The sequence below is a fragment of the Camelus dromedarius genome, chromosome 16 (genome assembly GCF_036321535.1).
Source record: "Camelus dromedarius isolate mCamDro1 chromosome 16, mCamDro1.pat, whole genome shotgun sequence".
NCBI lineage: Eukaryota > Metazoa > Chordata > Mammalia > Artiodactyla > Camelidae > Camelus > Camelus dromedarius.
The window spans coordinates 79,902-98,780 of NC_087451.1; the positions used below are offsets into that span (position 1 = coordinate 79,902).

The 18,879-nt window shown below is 41.9% G+C and overlaps 1 protein-coding gene across 3 annotated transcripts in view; it reads right to left on the bottom strand.

The window, feature by feature from the left end:
* CA10 (carbonic anhydrase 10) overlaps nucleotides 1-18,879 on the bottom strand; it is a 529,816-nt gene that overhangs the window by 18,849 nt on the left and 492,088 nt on the right. For all 3 annotated transcript variants that reach the window (XM_031468110.2, XM_064494943.1, XM_064494945.1), the window contains exon 6: nucleotides 4,275-4,370. In XM_031468110.2, the coding sequence (XP_031323970.1) occupies nucleotides 4,275-4,370 (96 nt within the window). The remainder of the gene's footprint in view (nucleotides 1-4,274; nucleotides 4,371-18,879) is intronic.

Consider the following 18,879-nt stretch of genomic DNA (forward strand, 5'->3'; position numbering starts at 1 on the left):
GTGGAAAAGGAGGAAGGGTGAGGGAAGCCAGGACACATGGAGGGTTGGGCATTCACGGACATGGGAGAAACTAGTCATGTTTGGTTGAGTATCTCAGTGTCGTTGGAGGTAAGAATACGGGGGAGGGATGAGAGGCAAGGATAGAGAGGTAGACAAGGGCTAGGTCACGTCACACTTTGAATGTCATGTTAGGGCATTTCAACTTTATTCTGTAGGGATGGGAAACCATCAAAGAGTTTTAAGTAGGGAGTGGGAGGGACATATCGGGGGGGGGGTAGTTATGTAAGAAGAGAATGAAAGGGAAAAAGTACCCACAACAGTGGTATCAGGAGACGAAAAAGATCTCTAAGAAATAATACAGAATCTTATTATATCACTGCTCATTATTACATGAATCAAATATATAATAAGCCATGTCATCCAGTCAATCATCCATCTGTCTGTCCATCCATCCATCCATCCATCCGATAAGTATTTCCCAAGTGCCTACTATGGGTGACACATTTTACTCGATGTTCAGGGATCAGTTCTCATCTTATGTCTGTGCCTTCAGGTCTCTAAATTCCTTCTTTGTGAACAAACTAAGCTTCCAGGGGCTTTAGCCAGAGAACCACCGTTTGGAGACTGTGATGTGCCCACACATAACTGTGTAGACTGTTTTCTTAAACACTCTCTTTTCACTCAGCCTTTCCCATGGTGCCACTGTTCATCTTAGTTATTTCTCTCCTACCTCTCTCGGCTCTGCTCGGTAATTTACGCCTCAGCTGCTAATCGGATGTTGTGACACATCCGCATTTTAAATCTGATTTATTCGGAGGGTTGGAAAAATCACAGCAGATGATTATTATTATTAGATAAGCAACAGGTAATTTTTAGTTTAGAGAAAGCGCAGACTGTTTACTTTCCCCCCATCTGTCTTTCCTTTCCCACACGTTTTCCTGGGTGTGTTGTTGTGGTGAGACATACACCAAGGGGAGCCTGGTGAGTGACAGTGTTCAGTGGAGGTAAAAATCCCACCCCTGAAACAGAGAAAAGTCCCAAATCAAACACTGCCGCTCCCTGGAAGCTTTAGTGCCAAATCCGATCTCTACTTTGACATCCTCTTCTGCTATTTAAAAGACAGCCTGAAGCTGCCTGTTTATGCGGATACACCCCATGAAGGGAGAGCCAAAAATACACTGTCATGGCAGGTAAGGAATCTGCCATGTCCCTTAATCGGTGCCTGGGGTTCCTGGTACCCGGTGAGTCTGGGCAGAGCTAACGTTGGGACCGGACCCTTTTGCGCTGATTAAAAATAATTGAAAAATTTCCAAAGTGTGCACAGATGATTTGTGGGCTCTAGTGTGTTGGCTGTGTGGGTGAGAGGATAAAATATGTACTTGGTATAAGTGAGCTTAAGTGGGAAGTTAATGGTGTGTGATTGAGCAGCAATTATAGCCAAATCTCAGTTCTCTGTGCTCATAGGAAGGGTGGCGGATTAGGAGGGGACAGAGATAAGTAAAACCCACAGATAAACAAATCTCTTATTTTAACCAACAACTCTAACCCTTTTATGGCTCAGCTTTTGGCCAGGGCAACATCTCTAGGGCTCAGCTGACCTAGATATCGGGCCTCTCATTTTCTGTTCCTGCCTACCCTGCAGGGAGCTGGGAAAGGGAGGCAGAAAGATCAGAAGGAGCAGAGGACTGTGTGGCTTAGAAAACCCAGGGCTTTGTTCACGTCATTTCTGGTAGGTACCGGTGCTCAGCACAAGGCTGGCCCTTGTCCCACGCTCAGTCGGTGTTTGGGGATGAGTGAATGACAACTCACAGCTTGGATAACTCACGGTGGAGCATCTGGGAGTTGAGTATGTTGGACAAAGATAGAAATGCTATGGCTTATTTTGAGATCTAGCCAGAAAGCATCAGGTTTGCTCAGGGAAAGAACGGAAGCACCCCCAGGGGCCAGACTGGCCCGAGGAAGATACAGGATTGCTAGTCACCACCCTCTCACTGGCCTCAGGGTCTGGGGTGTAAGTTCCACCCAACGACCCGCAGGGAAGCAGCCGGGACTCGCGTCAGTAATCTCAGTGGAGCGAGTGTCTCTGCAGCAGCTCGTGAAACACACCAGTAGTTTGCAGTTGAGGAGGCTGAATTCCTGGCGAATCAATTACCCCGTCAGCTATAATGTGCCGGCACTTCCAGGAGGACATTCACTGACTCAGGGTCTCTGAGCAGAGTGAAGCCTAGTCAGTGGACAAGGCTGAGGCAGCCACCGAAGGTCAGGAGCTGTTGGGCAGCTCTCACACTGGCCACGAGAGTTACTCATGGAAGGTCTGGCGCTGGGAAAGCCACAGCGGGTGGGAGCCCCTGGACACGCACAGCACAGTGTTGTGATATGTCTGCAGGCTCCATAACAACGAGTGTGGTCCAGGCTGAACACATCAGTTGGTTATCACTGTCATAACTGGGGCTGGTTGAGGGATACAGGTATTTGTCCTGTGTTTGTGGGCAACGTGGGGATGTGAGGGAAGAGGGTTTTTTTTATGGTTTTTTGTTTCGTTTGTTTGTTTTCTTAGGTGGGGATTAGGTTTTTATTTATTTATTTGAGTGGAGGCACTGGGGATTGAACCCAGGACCTTATGTGTGCTAAGCACATACTCTGCCACTGCGCTATGCCCTCGCACCTGAGAAGTTTCTAAGGGTTGTTTTCTCGCTTCTTCCCAGCTATGTGAATAAGGTCATTAGTATTAACGTCAAGCAAGACCCGGGTTCCTTCCCTGATGGGCTGTTATGAACTACACGAGCTTGGATGGAATGCCGAAGATTCTCTGAACCATTTTTCTTATTTGCAAGATAGGGACACTGATGCCCACCCCACAGGTTTATAATCAGGGTTCAGTGAGTAAATACATGTAAAGAACGTATCTATCTCTGTGCCTGGCATTCAGGAATCTACTGTTTATCATAACAGAGCTTGTGATGATGCCAAGAGGCAGGAGCTGACTGTCCCAGGACCAGTTTCTCTGGGGGAAGTCACATCAGGTATTAAGAAGGCATGATGGCCTAAAAACATGCTTCTCTGGTCAAAATCCCCTTCCTATTTTGGCCACTGATAAGCTAGAGGAGTTTGGGGTTCATGGCCAGTGGCAGCAATGTGTCATTAATGCTCCTGTCCAATGTTCAGCTCTGCTGGGACCCCAAAAAGGCCTGCCCTGACCCAGGTGAGGGAAAGGAGGTTAGGAGGAAGTGTGGAGTCTTGAGAGGGGTGACCAGGCAGGGCAAAGCACCTGTTGCAAAGGGTGATGCTTTTGAGGAGGGAGAGGAAGTAATGCCTGGCTTTGCCCCTGTGTGTCTGAGTGGTAATGACATCATCACCAGAGCTCAACCTGGTGTCAAATGCTGAATTTCCATTAGTTGTCATCAGATTCCAAGTTCTGACAAGAATATGTCCTCTAATGATCTGGCTAAAACTTCCCAAGGGAAGTCACTGCTAGCACAGTGAATGCCACCTGTTGGAACTGCCACAGGCTGCTGCTTTTTTTTTTTTTTTCCACTTTATGTTTTTTCTGTTGGAAAGACAATTTCTTTTTTTTACTTGCATACCTGTTTCACTTAACATCTGTCAAACCGTTAAAAGTAATTACTTTTTAATAAATGAGAATTTGCTTGGTTGGAGATTTGTTGTTGATGATGACTCTTAAGGAGATGTGGAGCTTACCCAGAATGTCATAAAGAAAGCACAGGTGACCTTTGCTTAATTAGCCACAGGGATGCCTACGAGGGAGAGGGACACTGAGAAGGAAGGATGATACACAGAGCGACTGGGGGAAGCTGAAGGGAGCTGTTTAGTGCAGTGTCTGGAGGGAAGGGATATCTCACATTTTCCTTTTATTTCTTTTGCTGAGGGTCAACCGATGAACAGGACTTTAATCCCGTGGGGTCTCAGTGAGAACCCCCCTTACCTTCTATTGCTTCCTTCTGAGTTTTCTGCATGAGTGGGACCTAAAGCCTGGCCCTGGACCCAGCATCTTTTTTTTCCTCGAGGACAAAAGCCATCCAAATCCTCAGGCCCCAGTGCTCTAAAATGGAACTCAGTGTTTTTGCATCTCACTGAAAGGGACTTCATTTTTCATGGATCTCATGGACATAAAAATCATCACCCTGCAGCTTTTCTTAGGCATGGGGAACATTAGTCCTTTTGTTATTTCTGAGATCCAACATGGCTGTAAACTGATACTCTGACTGGAACGGTAATGGCGAGGAGAGCAGAATGAAGGAACACAATGAACTTACTTTTATAAATATAGAAACTACCACCAATCCGTTTGGGCTCTTCGCAGCTTCTGTCACATTTGTATATAGCTCGTGGTTATAGTGGATGAGCTGCACCTGGCGGGAGGGAAAAGCAATAATAAGAACAACAATCTAGCATTAAAAAGATGTGAGGCACAGCATATCCACCCCACACAAGGGTAAACTGTAAAGTCTGTTGTAGGACAATTGGAAAGACAATCTTATTATTGAAGAGATTTCAGAGATACTGCGTGTGTGTGTTTGAGTAAAATGCACGCACACATACACATACACGAAAATACCCACATACATATTTGCAAATGTTTTCTGGTAACAATCATGCCTTTAATAAGCTCGGTGCCCATCTGGCTCTGGCTCCATTCCTGGACATTTCCCCTAAAGTGTGGGAGAAGTGAATTTTTCTTATTAGGAGCAAAACTGCCCTATAGGGGTGGACGTGCTTTCCAGGCTGCACCAACAGCTGCCATTGGCAGCGAGTAAATCTTCCCCATGGCCACGGGGGAGCAGGGAACTGCTAGGACCTGAGTCAGCTCAGTGACTCTGAGAGGAGACCGGTCAGCCTGCAAGATGCAGTGCTCTGGATGGAGAGAGAGTGGATGGCTTAGGCTCCTGTTGGACCAACCTCCCCAGGTCATCTGATTGTGCAGGACTTAACTTGCTTCTCATTCAGTGAGGATCAGCCATCTGCCTCTTGAGCCGTTGTGCATTCATTTCAGGCTGTGGTTTTAAAATAGATTTTTTTTAACAGTATGGAAGTATAATTTTTGTATCAAACTAAAAGAGAAGTTGGAAAAAAGTTCCCTCTTCCCACCTCTTTCTCATAATCCCAGCCCAAGCAATTATGACTATTAACAGTTTGGTATACATCCTTCCACATATTTTTCTGTTCTTATAAATCACACACACATTCTCATGTATGAATAAATTCCTAGAAGTGAATGGATAAATTCCTAGAAACATACAACCTACCAAGACTGAATCACGAAGAAACAGAAACCTGAAAGATGAGTACAATTAAGGTGATTGAAGTAGTAATCAAAAATCTCTCAGCAAAGAAAAGCCTTGGATCAGATGGATTTGCGGGTGCATTACACCAATCACTCAAAGAAGAATTCATACCAATCCTTTTTAAAATCTTCCAAAAAATCAAAGAAGAGGGAACACTTCCAAACTCATTTTATGAGTCCAGCATCATCCTGATACCAAAGCCAGACAAAGACACTGCAAGAAAAGAGAACTAAAGGCCAATATCCCTAATGAACATAGATGCAAAAATCTTTAATAAATTACGAGCAAACCAAACTCAACAGCGTGCTAAAGGGATTATACACTATAACCAAGTAGAATTTATTCCTGGGATGCAAGGATTGTTCAACCTATGAAAATCAATCTATGTGACATACCAAATTAACATAATAAAAGATAAACCCCACGTGACCATCTTGATAGATTCAGAAGAGGCATTTGACAAAATTGACCATCCGTGATTAAAAATCTCCACAAAACAGAAGGAACTTACATCAATACAATAGAGGCCATACATGAAAATTCCACAGCTAACATCAAAATTAATGGGGAAACACTGAAAAGCTTTCCTCTAATATACAGCACAAGGTAAGAATGCCCACTCTTGCCACTTCTATTCAACTTAGTCTAGGCAGAGCAATTAGACAAGGCAAAGAGATAAAAGGCATACAAATCAGAAAGGAAGAAATAAAATTGTCTCTGTTTGTGGATGAAATAATCATAATGGAAAACATACTAAACACTCAACCACAACAAAAAACTGTTGGCACTGATAAATGAATTCAGCAAAATTGCAGGATACAAATTGAGTACACAAAAATTGGTGGCATTTCTATGGACTAACAGTGGACTATGGGAAAAGGAAATTAAGAAAACAATTCCATTTACACAATAGCAGCAAAAATAATAAAATACTTAGGAATAACCTCAACCAAAGAAGTAAACAACTTGTACACTGAAAACTGTAAAACACTGATGAAGGAAATTAAAGATGATAAATGGAAGGACAACCTCATGTTCATGGGTTTGAAGACTTAATGTTGCTGAAATGTCTGTCCTACTACAAGTGATCTACAGATTCAATGCAATCCCTATCAAAATTCTAATGGCATCCTACAGAAACAGAAAAAAAATCCTAAAATTCATTTGGGACTACAAAAGACCCTGAAATAGTCAAAGCAATCTTGAGCAAGATGAACAAAGCTAGAAGCATTACATTTCCTGGTTCTAAAAGGTATTTCACAGCTATAGTGTATAAATACATATGTATAGACCAATGGAACAGAACAGAGAACCCTGAAATAAATCCACACACTTATGGTCAAATGGTCTACAACATGGATGCCAAGAACACATAATGGAGAAAGGTTAGTCTCTCCAACAAATGATGCTGGGAAAACTGGATATCCCATGCAGAAGAATGATCCTGGACCCTCATCTCATACCACATACAGAAATCAACCCCAAATGGATTAAAGACTTACATGTAAAACCTAAATCTATAAAACTATAAGAGGAAAACATAGGAAACATTTTTTTTGGACATTGGTCTTGACAATGATTTTTTTTTGGTTATTACAGCAAAAAGTGCAGGCAATAAAAGCAAAAATAGACAAGCAGGATTGTATCAAACTAGAAAGTTTCTGCACAGCAAAGAAAACAAGGCAAGCTACAGAAAAGAATAAAATATTTGCAAAGCATGTATCTGATAAGGGGTTAATATCCAAAATATATAAGGAACTCATATAACTCAACAGCAAAAAGCCAAATATCTTGATTAAAAAATGGGCACGGTGATGATAATTAACAAGATTGTATTGTATATTTGAAATTTGTTAAAAATGCAGGTCCTAAATTAAATCTTCTTAACACACACACACATACAATAGTAACTATGCAGGGGTGAAGAATATGTTATTTAGTTTGGTTGTGGTGAGATTTTCACAATGTGTACATATATCAAAACATCAAATTGTACATCTAAAATATATATAACCTTTATATATCAAAGATATTTCAAAAAAGTTGTTAAAAAGTCAAAAATAAAAAAAATGGAATCATCATAATTTTGAACTTAACTTTTTTAACTTAAAAATGGTTTACAGCTATCTTTCTAAGTCAATGTGTGCAGACCTACTTACCTAAGTCTTTCTAATGGCTTTCTAATTCTAATAGAATTCTCCAATGCATGAATGCCCTCTCACTAGTTTTTAGGTTGTTTCCATTTTTTTTGTCTCTTGTAAACAATGTTACAGCAAGCCCAGCATATATCTTTCTATAATGGTATTAGCATTTTCCACAGGCTGATTTGAGAATCTAATAAGATAGTGGATGTAAAAGTGATTTATGACTCTGAAAGTATAAAGAGTATTCATTATTACCAACATCCTGTATTGAATTTAAAAAGGAGGTGAAGTTTTTAGAAGCTGAGAAAGTCAATGATCAAATAAAGGTACTTTTCCTTGATCTTTGAAAAAAACATCTCTAACACAGTGAATTTCAACCTTTGCTGTGCATCCAGTTCACCTGGGTACTTAGAAAACCCACCTATGCCTGACCCTCCACCCCCTAAATTCTGATTTGATTGATTTGGGGGTGGGAACAAGGTACTGGTACTTGTTTAAAGCTCTCCAGCTAGAGAGGAGCTGGCGTGGAGAACCAGGGCGACATTATCCATGAGCATCAGCATCCCATCAGTGTCCACTCAGGTGGGTGGTGCCCTGAGTCTGAGAATATCCTGAACATCTTGAGTCAGTAGCACGGCTCATGGAGGGAGAACTTGTTGCTGCTCTTGAAATATCCTATTTGTTTGTTGCTTCTTCACGTCTTGTGAGTTTTTCCAGTGCTGGCAGACGGTTTAATGCAGCAGCTACTCTGCCATCAAAAAGCCAGTGATAGGCAGAGGCTAGTGAGTTAGCTCTGCCTGTGCAGGACTCAGGCCCGGCAGGCTGATCGGGCCTCTGCTCAGCAATCTCGTCTGCCTGCTTCCTGCCCACGCAGCCAGGACTTTCTGCAGGTGGAGAACCAGGAGCTATGGGGGCACCTGCCACACCTCCTTTCTGAGTTGAGTAAGCTTCTTGATGAGAACCAAAACACGTCCTGCCATCTGCTAAGATCTTCCCATCAGGTGACTTGCAAAGCCACCTGGGGACGTGCTAGTGCTGAAGCAGGCCTTGACATTTCAGCATGTTCTGAGAACTAGGCCTTGGAGAGCAGGGAGGTGGAAGGCAATCCCATGGAGTGATTCCCCTCTCCAACTTGTAAGACTGGAAAAGGCAGGAAGATGTCTCTCGGGTGCTCCACTGGGTGGGATTCCAGAGGGACCGGGCGCTGTGAGAGAGAGGCTGGCAAGCATGGGGGAGAGCCTGTGCTCTGATGCAAGCTTAACATGTTTAGAATTTTGATCTGAAGTGTCTTGCCTCCTCCTCGCTCCAACGTATGTTGCCTAGGATTCTGAGATCAGGTTGAACCAAATGAAATTGACTTTCTGATCTACAAAAATGATGACTTTATAGAGTTAACATAATAAAGCTGTTTTGAATGCAGCATTCACCCCTCACATAGACATTAGACATTAAAAAGGCGACACAGTACTTTGCTGCTCAACATGCAGCGCAGGGACCAGCAACAGCCACAGGATCTGGGAACTTGATAGAGAAATGCAGAATCTTGAATCCTGCTCAAGACCTCCTGAATTAAGATCTTCATTTTAACCAATTTCCAGTGGTTGGAACGTACGTTATTAGTAGTTGAGAAGTACCGGTTTTGCAGACACTGCTGGCTGGTTAGCAGGGCCCTAGTTTGTCTGGCTGAACTGTCCTCTGGTCCACTTTGGCTGAGTCTAGGGGCACATGCATTATGGATGTTGGAAGAGGGGCTGAGTTCAGTTCATAGGAGACCTAGAAGAGGAGCCATGGAAGGGTTTTGAACAGGAGATAAGATAATGAGAATGGGCTGTAAGAGGGAGATTGGAGCAAGGAGAAACTGGGGGAAGGGAGGATTTAATTTCAGATGGAGGCTGTTAAGGCAGAGACTGTTCCACAGGACTTTGCCATTTGTAGGATGTGCATGTGTGTGACTAGTGGGGACCAAGTGATCCCCCCGGCCTCAGACCCATCAGGACTACCGGAAGACCACAGGAAGCAGCTTGGCAAGGTCCAGGCTTCTTGTTCCCACCTGTCAATACACAATTTTGGGATCAAAAGCAAGAGGGGGGTTCATGCATCAACAGCAGGGCTTAACTGTGAAAAACACCGCTTCCCTTTCACCTGCCTCCCAGGTCCTTTTCAGTGGCAGTTACAGTCCCTCCAGCTGTTGACTTGTTCTCCCCCAGACGGGCACTGTGGCACCAATCCAACACACTAACCACACACACCATGCATGTGGGTGTGGGGGGGTCTGCTGCTTGTCTTGCTATTAATTTGGGATTGAGGAGCAGCTGTGTGCAAATCATAACCTGCTAGGAAGAGAGTATAAGATTGGCAAGTGGGTTCTGATTGTGGTGCCTGTGGATAACTTCTTGCCATTTATGTGTAATATTTAAAAACCCAAACCCTACAAAGTCAGACTTTTGAATAATTTGGATGAGCACTAAGCTATAGTTTGAGCCTCTTTGGGGGCCAGTGATGACATGCTAATTAAACATCAAGTTTAGCTATTCATTAAAGAGACCCTCAAGGGCTTCTGCTAGCCTCATTGAAATTACCACATGAGAGAGCTAAACCTGGATTACTGGAAATCATTTTATAATCTTGACTTTTTATTAATTTACACAGGTGTCCTCCTAGAGAAGCTTTCTCGAAATACAAGATGGAGAAATGGCTATCTTAGACAAAGAAATAAGATACTGTTGGACTTTTCACTATGCTCAGACAAGGTAGATACTGTGACCCAGAGCATTCTCTCTATCCAAGTTCTCTGTGATCTGATGTGACTCTTTATTGTTTCGCACTAACTTCCCAGAACATGCTGCCTCACCTCAGCCTTTTACAAAGATGTGGAATTTGTCCATTCAAAATATCTTTGAGGGCCAACTATGTGCCTAGGCCTGCTGGAATGAGACTGGTAAAGTTCTTGTCCTTCTAGAGCTAATTTCAGATGGTGGTAAGAGCTTTGAGGGAAACCAAGCAAGGTTTTGGCTTGCAAAGTGAATGGCAGTGGGGAAAAATTGGGAGTGGCATTCAGGAGTGGGGACAATGTCAGATAGTGTGGCTGGTGAAGGTCTCTCTACAGAGGTGACATTGGAGCTGAGTTCTGATGCTGAAGAGGAGCCAGGTATGAGAAGATTGGAGGGAAGTGCATTGCTGGCAGAGAGCACAGCCAGTGCAAAGGGCCTGAGGTAGGGATACACAGCTGAGTGTGGTTGGGAAGGGTGAAGGTGGCTCAAGATGGGACTAGCTTATGCAGGGCTCTTATGCAGGGCTTATGTAGACCAGTGAGGAGCTTTGATTTTATTCCAAGTGCAACACACAGTCACTGGTTTTAAGGAAGAAATCAATTGCTCTGCTGTGCCTTGGGTTTTTCTTTTTTGTTTATTTTTTCCAATGTGCATTTTTGAACAATCCCTCTGGTCACTGTTAGAGGGCAAAGAGGAGACAGGGGAGGCTTTGTCTGCCCTTCTTTACCTTACAGCTTAGCTTTGGCCTCATATTCCCCAGAACACCTTCCATGAACCACTGACATTAAGCATCAAGTACAGCTCCCTTCTGTTCCCAGGGCGCTTTCATCCAGCAGGCAAGCTCAAAACAGCTTACACCCAGGGTGGCATGAGTCCTGAGTAATCACAACAGACGCAAGCCACTGACAACTGGTACAGACACGCGAGCACTGAATGCTGTGTTGATGTCAGTCATTGTCATCATTTGTTGACGACCATAACCAACATTTGTTGACGACCATAACCAATATTTGTTGAGCACTGGTTTGTGCCAGAGACAATGCCAGCAGTAACATCACCTTATTTAAATCTCACAAAATTCCGTTAGTTAGCGCCATCATCTCCATTTGACTCATGGGGGCACTGAGTCACTGAGAGATTATTTGCTTAAGAAAGTGGTGGAGTTGGGATTGTGTGTGGTTCCTATGACTAGAGAGTTCATATTCATGAGCCATGATATTTTGAAACTATTCTCTTTATGTCTGTCCCTACTTTTGAATAGAATATCAAGGGCAGGGATATCTCCAGTGCCTGTCATGGATCTTGGCTTAGAGGACATGTTGACAAGTGTTTGCTGAATGACTGCCAATTCTGCATCTCATGGAGCCTTAGGCCTGAAAGGAGCCTTAGAAAAAACCCATGTGAACTCACTTTTAAAAAAAAATTTGACCAGAGAGAGACTATGTCTTGTCCAAGGTTATGTGGGCATTCATACATCCATTTGCTCAACAAATGTTTACTGAGCAACTACTCAGTGAGGGAGAGCAATATGAGGAAAAATTGAGCAGGGCGGCAGGACCAGGAAGTGGAGAGCCTGCCAGGCCAGCTAGGGGGTCTGGATTCCATTCTAAGGTGGTGGAAAATTATGCTTATGTCCTAGAATTCTCTGCCCCTAACTGAAGTAAGGAGCCGGACAAACATTGGCCTTTGGTGACAAGTAACTCAGCCTTCACGCTATTGATAAGTACTTATTCTTACTAAATGAGCAGACCTGCTGCAAGCAGGCTTCCAGGATGACAGCAAGCTGTCCTTGTCATTGGTTAGGCTGGGAGCAGCCTCAGGTGTAAAGGTCTCAAACCAAGTTTCACTTTGAGCAACGAGGTGATTCACACGGTGTGCCAGGCTGTGGCTTGCTCACCCCTCACGCCTCAACGGAGCGACCAGGTGTGTTTCCAGCCCCAATGTATATGCCTTAGTTTGTCTTTCTCAGTGTGTTGCTCCATTAGCAGAAGCCCCTTTAGTGAACTCAGGAAAGAGCAGCCTTGTTTGGAGGACCACACACAGCATTTGGGGGATAACACCGCCACTCTGATTAGCTCAAACACCTCAGTGGCTTGTCATTGCTTTTAAGACAAAGACCCCAAACTGAGCACAGGCCTTGCACGGCCCTTGACTTTTCCAACCACGGCTCCTTGTTCGATGTGCTCTGGCCACAGTGACCTTCTTTCAGTTTCCCTTACACTTCATTCTTCCTCCTTCCCTAGAGCCTGTGCACACACTGTCCTTCTGCTTAGAACACGCTTCCCTCCCCTCTGTGCCTGAGTCCTCTTTCTGAACAACTTCAGTTCTCATCTCAAGGGTCACCTCTTTAGAGAGGTTGCCTTAACCCCTTCTCATGACACTCTGTGCATTTCCCCTTTGAGACACACATCACAGTTTTATTTAAATATCTATCATGTGATTGATTAATGCCCATCACTTTCACTAGACCTTAAGCTTCATCCAGGCAAGGACTGTATCTGATTGGTCCTTGTGAGGTCCCCAATACTCAGTACCTGGTACATATGAGCAGTAGGAAGGTAGAAATAATTGTTGAATGAATGAATAAAGCCATGCAGGCTAGCAACAATGTAACAAAAAGTATGTCCTAAGGGGTAGGCAGAGCAAGCTTGGCTGAGCTGGTAAAGAAACAGCCTGGAATCCTACAGGATAGCTCTAGTGGGAACCCAGAAACTAAATATCACATTGGGGTATGTGGATTGCAAAGCCTGGCCTTGTCAGTGGGTGCCCATGGGTTAGGCAAGCTTCTCATTTAAAAACAGGGATAATGCAGATGGCCAACAGGCACATGAAAAGATACTCAGCACTACCAGCCATCAAGAAAATGCGCACCAAGACCATGATGAGATATCAGCTCACGCCTGTCAGAATAGCGATTATCAAAAAGAACACAAATAACAAACGCTGGCGAGGACAGGAAGAAGAGGGAACCTTCATACACTCTTGATGGGAATGTAAACTGATGCAGCCACTGTGGAAAACTATGGAGGTTTCTCAAAAAGCTAAAAATAGAACTACCATATGACCCAGCAATTCTGCTCCTGGGTATACATCTGAAAAAACCAAAAACACTAACTTGAAAAGATACATGCAACCTAATATTCATAGCAGCTTTATTTACAATTGCCAAGATATGGAAGCAACCTAAGATATGGAAGCAACCTAAGTGTCCATCAAGATATAACTGGATAAAGAAGATGTGGTATACACACACACACAATGGAACACTACTCAGCCATAAAAAAAGAATGAAATCTTGCCATTTGTAGCAACATGGATGGACTTGGAGGGCATTATGTTAAGTGAAATAAGTCAGACAGAGAAAGACACTGTATGATATCACACGTGGAATCTAAAAAACACAGCAAACTGGTGACCCACAGATCTAGAGAACAAACTCGTGGTTACCAGTGGGGAGAGGGAAGGGGAGGGACAGCATAGGAGTAAGGGAGTAAGAGGTACACACTATTAGGTATAAAATAAGCTAAAAGGATGTATTGCACAACACGGGGAATATGGCCAATATTTTATATCTATAAATGGAGTATAATCTTTAAAAATTGTGTATCACTATATTGTACGCCTGTAACATATAATATGGTACAGCAACGATACTTCAGTAAAAGAACTAAAAAAGTAAAAACAGGGGTAATAATACTAACTACTTCATAGAGCTGTGGTGATTTTATGAGACAGAATGCATAAAGCATTTGGCCCAGGGCGTGGCTCGTAAGCACTCAATAATTAGCTACTCTTGTTGTTGTTATCCTATAATTATCATATAAACTATAGACCAGCAGCTCCTGCAGAATCGAGGGTTAGGTGTGTGCAGCCCCCACTTCTGGATCCTCACTTGAAATGCTACCTATTCACAAGCTGGCTCATTTCCCAACATATCTTGTCCCATCTGGACATGTATGGAGTGCCTGCTGTGTTCCCGGCACCGGATGAGGTGAGAGCTTTTAAAGAGAAATGCATCCACAGTGGCTCATACTATGATTCAGACGGCGGGGGACTTTCTCTGTAAAGAGTCATTTAATAAATATCGTCATATTAACTACATGGTCTCCATCACAGCTACTCATTTCTGCTTTTATATGAAAGCAGCCATAGACGATATAAAAGAATGGTCATGGCTGTGTCCAACAAAACTGTATTTACAAAAGCAGGTGGCAGGCTGTATCTGGCCAGCTTGGATAGTTTATATTTGAGAGATGAATAAAAAAACTTTAGGGGCATACATTTTCCAGGAAGTAGTCTACAAAAATAGGAAGAATATACATATTAAAACATACATTAAAAATACATATTAACCCCTCCCTTCCTTTTAAATGATGATGATTACTATTCCATATTTCTATAGCCCTTTAAGCCTTTCAAGGTATATTTAACTCAAGTGAATTTAATTCCAGTAAGTGCACAAGTCCCAAGCACCCATCCTATGACAGACCTCAGGAGTCCAGAGATAAACACTATAAATTCCATATCCTTGAGGAGCTCACCCATATTACCCCATTTGTTCCTAAAATAGGCAAAGGATCTAACAAAGGCACAGAGAGGTTAAGCAACTCTTCTGAGGTCACCCAGCCAATGTACTTTTCCTTTCAAGTGTACAACATTTTCTTTCAAGTGTATAACATTTTCTTTCCACAAGAAAGGAAAGGTGTTTTATATTTGAGATATATTTATATCACATTTCAGCAGCTGTTGCTAGAACAACAATTATAAGCTAGAACTTATTTATAGACAGTCATTAGCAAGTTTCTTTCAGTGTAAGAGCACACACAGTCTGCAGAGAAGAACACAGTTTGAAATTTAGCAACTGCCACATTCTCACCCTCAGGTTTGACAATTATCACTGGTCTGTCTGATGACTGGTGGCTTCCTGCATTTTAAGACTTGGAACACAATTTAGGTAAAAATAAAAAGAAGTGCCTCTAGTTTTGTTGACTAAAAACCTCCAAATGTGACCCAGCTATCACAGCAACCTATAAAACCATGGTGAAATATGGTATTTTCCCCTCCAGAAGATAAGAAAACTTGGATTTTTAAAGCATGGCACTTTTCACAGAAGTTGTACAGTGTGCACAAATGTAGAGTGATATGTTTAGGTGCAGGATGACATTGGAAAGGCAATGTTTAGAGCCTCTTCTTCTGTCCAATAACCTCAGGTTAGAGGCTTAGCTCCTCTGTGCCGTAGTTTCTTCATCTGTAACATCTAAGGGAGTCATCTAAGGACTGTCATGAGAATGAAATGATAATTTACTACACAGTCTTTCAGGAGCTAGGCAGGGTATAATCAAACAAGCACAATGAATGAGGTGACACGTACAAAGTACCACACATATAAAAGGCAGTCATCAACTGCTCCTTTTTTTTCTTTCCATGATGCAAAGGTTGGATATACTTTCCTTATTGTTGGTTTCTGAATTTGAAATTTGTTGTCACCAAACTGCATATCAAGAATCTTCTAGAGAGTTCTCAGACCCTTCTCATACCCTTCTCAAGAACCACTGAGAAGTCCACAAATGATAAATGCTGGAGAGGGGTTGAGAAAGGGGAACCCTCCTACACTGCTGATGGGAGTGTAGTTTGGTGCAGCCATTATGGGAAACAGTATGGAGATTCCTCAAAAAACTGAAAGTAAAGTTACCATATGATTCAACAATCCCACTTCTGGACGTATATCCAGAGGGAACTCTAATTCGAAAGGATACATGCACCCCAATTTTCATAGCAGCACTATATACAACAGCCAAGACATGGAAACAACCTAAATGTCCATTAGCAGATCACTGGATAAAGAAGTTGTGGTATATTTATACAATGGTGTATTTCTCAGTGATAAAAAATAAAAGGATGCTATTTGCAGCAACATGGATGGACCTGGAGATCATCATTCAAAGTGAAGTAAGCCAGAAAGAGAAAGAAAACTACCATATGATATCACTTATATGTGGAATCTAAAGAAAAAAAAGAAAAAGAACACTAATGAACTCATCTACAAAACAGAAACAGATTTGCAGACACAGTAAACAATCCTATGGTTACTGGGGGTAAGTGGGTGGGAAGGGATACATTTGGGAGTTTGAGATTTGCAAATGATAACCACTATATATAAAAACAGATAAAAAAAAACAAATTTCTTCTGCATAGCACCGGGAACTATATTCAATATCTTATAACAACCTTTAATGAAAAAGAATATGAAAATGAATATATGTATATATATGCATGACTGGGACATTAGGCTGTACACCAGAAATTGACACATTGTAATTGACTATACTTCAGTAAAAAAAAAAATGAACCACTGAGTTAGGCTGTTTCCTGATGCTTTTTATTTTCCTCAAAATGTTCTGAAATAACTGTTTCTAGAAGACAATCTTTCCTCCTACAATCCTTTTCCCAAAGCATCTATATCCCTTCCACTTCTCATGAAAGAAGCTGCTGCGAGCCAGAGCAGAATGTACCTTCTGTAGTGAGGTCCAGATCCTCCAGGAAGAGACTTAACAAGGGATGGTTGCTTCCCATCAGGATTTAAAGGTGAGGTCTGCAGGTGCTTTTTGAACTCCAGCTGATTTTAATTAATGCTCTGACTCACTGGCATCCTGCAACCCCGACTTCATTACTCCCATCCTCTTTTTCTCTGCAGTCACCTACTTCCCACCTATACCCCCATTACCTTAAATGCATCATAGCAAAGGGCATGAATGAAGATCATTTATTGGCTCTGGAGTCAAATGCTCTGGGTTCAAGTTCTAGGTTATTTAGTCTTTTTGAGCCTCACTTTTTTCCCATGCAAAAAATCTGATTACAACCTAACCCCTCAACGAGTTGTTGGGATGATTAAATGAGTCAAAACATGTAAATGAGCTAAAGTGCATAAATGAGATAAAGCAGGCTTTAGACACAAAGCAAGCATTCATCAAATGGGAGTTGTGATTACCACTATCAGAAATGTCTGACTGCTGGGGCTCAAACAAGGGAAATGAGAGGCCCAGGATAGTAAAGTGACTTGTTAGTTTCCATAAAACAGCAGAGCCAAGCCATTGACACTTCTAGGCCACAGTTCTTGAAGACAGAGTCCGTCATATGTTATTAACTTTTGTATCTTATTTTGTCTTATCATCATCTATCTAGAAGATTCTGTCATTTATCCAGAAGAGTTTTTTTTTTTTCTGTAGTCATATTATGAAAATAGTAGATATACTGAACACATTGTCTTCAACTATCTCTCTCAGCTTTATGATCCTCCCAGGGGAAGAGCATGTCCCCTGGGTGACAACCACTATTCTAGTATGTTCAGGTCATTTTTGTTAAATTTACTAAGTAAACTCACAGTCCACATAAATAGTATTAATAAAGGCTTACTTTGTCCTCATTTATTGTAGAGATGTAATGCTATATAGTTCCTCTGATTAAGGGAATAATGATTTTTCCTACTTCTACTACCCACAAAAACTTCAACGCACAAAAAAGCCTCAACTTAAATTTACAAGTACGTTCCAAAGACTTTTAAAGGGCAGATGGGCTAATGTCACTTATAATCATATATTCAAGAAGGCTAAATGAATATTAGCTAATGGAAAACAGTATTATGTTAAAATTCTTTAATAAATTTTTATATTTTATCTTATATTTTTATTTTATTATTTATTATGATCAAGTAAGGCTCATGTCAAGCATCAAGAGTAAGTTAATATTGGAAAAAATCTTCTAATGCAATTTAGTTGAACGTAGAAAAAAAAAAGAACCACGAACATCTCAATAGGAACTACTTATACTTAAGCCCCATCTATACCAAGTTAACACCAGTCTTAGTGGAATTACTTCTCATGTCAGCTGAAGAACAAAGCTTTCACAGTTGGCTCTTCTGGCTTAACTGAAGTGGTGGCTGGTTCTTGTATCTCTTAGACACAGTAAAATCTATTAGTAAGTAACTTCAGTTTTATTGACCTGGTTACAACGACTTCAGCTTTGAACAGTACTTAAAACAAAACAAAACAAAAGGATTCAATGCTTCAACCCGATCTGATGCTGAGTGTCTTTGCCTGAGGTCTGCTCTCTGGGAATGAGCAAAGAAAGCAGCCTCCAAATGATCACGTGATAATCTGGGTCAAAGCATGTCCATGGGAGGTTGAGACAGACTCTGAGAGCCTCCTTCACCATCACTAAGTCACTAAGGGCTGATACTCACAGTGCAACATGGAACTCAGCATGCAACGCGAATGATATTTCAAGGGACCACAATGTAAGTTTTTCATCCTCATAATTATTTGTAAATGTCTATGGCCTCACTAGTTTAGATATAATTGAACTGAAGAGAACTCTGATTTATCAACTCTTCAGGGGTGATAAGCACCTTACTAGGTGCTTGCAGTAGACACAGCCAAAGGTTTGACTGAGAAAGCCTTTCTTAAAGCTGTACTTCAGTAGTCCTGGAATTAGCTAAATTCAAATTATAGAGAAACAGTAGAAACTGAACTCTCCTGTATGGTACTGGATTGAGTCTCAAGGTCAAATACTGAGTCAAAGCTCTGTTCCTTTCTTGTATTGTGACCTCAGGTTATCACCTAACATCTTTCTCAGTTTCCAGATCTGTAACGTGAGGTTAACAGC